Source organism: Humulus lupulus, chromosome 3, assembly GCF_963169125.1.
Source record: "Humulus lupulus chromosome 3, drHumLupu1.1, whole genome shotgun sequence".
NCBI lineage: Eukaryota > Viridiplantae > Streptophyta > Magnoliopsida > Rosales > Cannabaceae > Humulus > Humulus lupulus.
Window position 1 is genome coordinate 54,321,081 of NC_084795.1, and position 4,138 is coordinate 54,325,218.

General features: G+C 40.6%; 1 protein-coding gene and 1 non-coding gene across 2 annotated transcripts; one reads left to right on the forward strand and one right to left on the reverse strand.

Annotated features, from left to right (window-relative positions):
- Positions 1-1,668: 1,668 nt before the first annotated feature.
- On the reverse strand, positions 1,669-1,775 carry LOC133827926 (small nucleolar RNA R71). The gene has a single exon (XR_009890575.1). It is a non-coding gene; the product is annotated as a small nucleolar RNA R71 (small nucleolar RNA).
- A 631-nt stretch (positions 1,776-2,406) lies between these two features.
- On the forward strand, positions 2,407-3,297 carry LOC133824172 (uncharacterized). The gene has a single exon (XM_062257046.1). The coding sequence runs from the start codon at positions 2,407-2,409 to the stop codon at positions 3,295-3,297; it is 891 nt and encodes a 296-aa protein (XP_062113030.1).
- The last annotated feature ends 841 nt before the right edge of the window (positions 3,298-4,138 follow it).

Here is a 4,138-nt window from a genome sequence, read left to right on the forward strand (position 1 = left end):
GGCGAGCCATTTTCCAGAAACTCGAGATTTTGAAATTTTCGAGTAAAGCCGCGACACTGACGTCCGTACGCCTCAGAATTTTAAGGGCAATTTTGTCATTTTGGGAAAGATAGAGAATGAGGTCTTCATTTTTAAAGGGGGATCGTGATTTTTTTAGGAGACAGAAAAAGAAGGTCGAAAAAGAAGAAGAATAAGAAGCGTGGAACGAGCGTGGGCGATCTGTGACAATTCCCAATCTAGTTTCATTTTCTTGTCTTTAATTTCCTATGTTATTGTTTATGTTTAGTTTGATTATGGATATGAATACTGAGATTATGAGCTAAACTCCTATTTAGGGATTTGATGGATATTGACTGAGATTATTCCATGGATTAATGTTATTTAATTGTTCTTTCTTCCTTGTTTATGTGATTTGTTCATCTTTGTGATTAATACATGTTTGAGATTGATCACCTTAAGCATGATTCATGATCCTAATATGAAATCTGAAAAGTGAATATTAGGAATGCTCTAAATGAATAAACATAGGTTTTGATGTGAAACGAAAGTATTCGCATAGCTTATGTGACTTTTAGATTATTGCTTAATGCGAATTGTTTGTTGTACTATCTCAGAGATGCAGTAGTTGACATGCAATTTAGTACCTTCATGATCTGAAAAGAGTTTAGGTGATTCTATAATCTGTCATCTCATTGGAGGAAGAAGAATAGTTGACTTGTATTAACAATTGGGTAATCAAAGCAATTGAAATCATATCCCTAATTTCACATCCATTGTTAAACCCTTTTTATTTGTTGTTTTGCTTGTTGTGTTTTCTGCATTCTAATTTTAAAAATCAATTTTTATTGTTGCCAAATAGAAACATAAATCCAATTTGGTTAGTACTTAGCTGCAATTCCCTTGGGTTCGACCTCACATGTGTGAGTTACTACTTGTATGATACGTGCACTTGCGTGTAATAAAATATCGCAACAAGTTTTCGGCGCCGTTTCCGGGGAATTGTTTAGTTAATATTACGTTAATTGGATTAAATTCTAATTTGGTTTTCTTTTCACTTTTTGCTAACTTGTTTGTGTCAAATTCTTCTTATCTCATCTCAGGTACCATTGGTTTATGCGACGTCAAGGACCAGCTGCAAGAGTGCCTGTTGATCCTGAGATAGAGAAGACTTGTCGGCAAAACAGAAGAGACAAAAGGTTGGAAAGAGTTGTACAAAGGATTGAGCAAGAGGAAGTTATGGCCAACAATGGTAATAATGGGGGTGTCGTAGAAGATCAGGCTAATGATCAGAGTCCACCCAACCGTAGCCTGAGGGACTATGTGTTGCCAACAATGACGGGGGTCCAGTCTTGTATAAGACCACCTGCCGTAGATGCAAACAATTTTGAGATAAAGCCAGCCATACTTCAGATGGTTCAATCCATAGTCCAGTTTGGGGGACTACCCACTGAAGACCCAAACATGCATCTCTCTAACTTCATGGAGCTCTGTAAGACATTTAAGATTAATGGAGTTAGTGATGATGCTATCAGACTTAGATTATTCCCATTTTCTCTGAGGGAGCGAGCTAAGAGTTGGTTGGTATCTCTGCCACCTAACTCAATCAATACATGGAATGATCTAGCACTGAAGTTTCTCTCCAAGTTCTTCCCTCCAGCTAAAGCAGCTAAGTTGAGAGGAGAGATCAATAATTTTTCTCAATTGGATAATGAGTCTCTTTATGAAGCTTGGGAGAGATTCAAAGAATTGATAAGAAAGTGCCCGCATCACGGAATAGAGAAATGGATGCTAGTCCATAATTTTTATAATGGGTTGTATGGTACTACTCGCACACTCATTGATGCAGCAGCTGGTGGTGCATTTATGAGAAAGAGCACCAATGAGGCATATGACTTGTTGGAGGAAATGGCCATGAATAATCAGCAGTGGCCAAGTGAAAGAAGCTCTTCAAGGAAAGTAGCCGGTATGTATGAAGTGGATGCAATTTCGAAGTTGACTGCTCAAGTTGAGGCCTTGACTAAGCAATTGCAGGGCAATATAATAACAGCTCCAGTGCAACAGGCCCAGACTCTGTGTGAAGTATGTGGGGGCCCTCATGCCTATGAACAATGTCAGTATGCTGATGTAAACAACATGCCTATGGAGCAAGCTTAGGCTATTGGGAATTTTCCTCAACAGAGCAACAATAACCCTTACTCCAATTCCTTCAATCAAGGGTGGAGGAATCATCCCAATTTTTCTTGGAAGAATGATCAGCAAGGCCAATCTTCAAACCAACAACAGCCACAGGGGTTCTTTCAGCCGAGATTTAGGCCGCAGCAACAACCTCAACCGCCCACTCATCATCATCAACAATAAAATTTTGGTGGAAATTCTAATGCTCAGTCAGATGTGTTGAATCAATTCATGGCTGAAACTCGGTCTTCTATTAGAAATCTGGAGACCCAAATTGGACAATTGGCTACTCTCATGGCTAATCATGCCCAAGGTAACTTCCCTAGCACCACTGAAGTCAATCCGAAAGAGAATTGCAAGGCAATCACATTAAGAAGTGGGAAGAGTTATGAGGGACCAAGTGAGAAGCAGCCAGTTGAAGAAGTGGGTCAGGATCAACAGGCACAGACACCAGCACAAGAGGAAAAGAAGCACAGTGAGAAGAAGGCTACTGAAGGCATACCAACAAAAGAAGCTTCGCCACCAATTAGTATTGAGCATCACATAAAGATTCCCTACCCCCAAAGGCTCCGTAAGAACAACATGGACAAGCAGTTTACTAAATTCCTGGAAGTATTCAAGAAACTGCACATCAACATTCCATTTGCGGAGGCCTTAGAGAAAATTCCGAGCTATGTCAAGTTCATGAAGGACATCTTGTCCAAGAAGAGGAAGATGGAGGACTTTGAAACTGTGGCATTGACGGAAGAGTGTAGTGCTATACTGCAAAAGAAGCTCCCTCCTAAACTGAGAGATCCTGGGAGTTTCACAATATCGTGCACTATTGGGAGAATTGAGGGAATAAATTCTCTTTGTGATTTAGGGGCTAGTATCAACCTGATGCCATTGTCAGTTTTCAAGAGATTGCAACTTGTAGAAGCCAAGCCCACAACTATAACTTTGCAACTAGCTGATCGTTCGTTGGCACGTCCAAGAGGGGTAATTGAAGATGTCCTTGTCAAAGTAGACAAGTTTATTTTTCCTGTCGATTTCATAGTTCTTGACATGGAAGAGGATAGCAATGTTCCCATTATCCTTGGGAGACCCTTCTTGGCAACAGGCCAAGCACTTATAGATGTTTAGAAGGGTGAGTTGAAGTTGAGAGTGCAAGGGGAAGAAGTTGTATTCAATGTGCTCAAGGCCATGACTTATCCTGAAGCTAGTGACAATTTCTTTTCGGTGGATGTAATGGGTAATTTAGTGGAAGAGAGAAAACTGATAAATGATCCTCTTGAGTTGTGTTTGGTTGAAGAAGGGGTTAGTGATCAAGATGGAAAGGAAGCTATGGAGTACGCAAAATGGCTTAATTCTTACGGGCCATTGAAGAGGAAATACTTTGAAGAGCTTGGGGCAGTGCCAAAAAGGCCATTGCCCTCAGTTAAGAAGCCCCCAGAGTTAGAACTGAAGGTGCTTCCTAACCATCTGAGGTATGAGTTTTTGGGTGAAAACAAGACACTTCCAATTATAGTTTCAGCTTCACTTTCTGATGTGGAGACTGAAAAATTGTTGAGAATTTTGAGAGAGCACATGAAGGCCATTGGGTGGACTTTGGCAGACATCAAAGGGATCAACCCCTCTACTGTAATGCACCGGATTTTAATGGAGGACGGAGTCAAACCAACCATAGATTCCCAAAGAAGACTCAATCTGCAAATGAAGGAAATTGTGAGAAAGGAAGTGGTGAAGTGGTTAGATGCAGGGGTGGCTTACCCAATTTCTGACAGTAAGTGGGTGAGTCCGGTCCAGGTAGTACCTAAAAAGGGGGGAATGACGGTAGTGAAGAATGAAAAGAAAGAGTTAATTCCAACAAGATCTGTTACTGGTTGGAGAATATGCATTGATTACTGCAAGCTCAACAAGGCAACAAGGAAAGACCATTTTCCCCTTCCATTCATTGATCAGATGTTAGACAGATTGGCGGGAA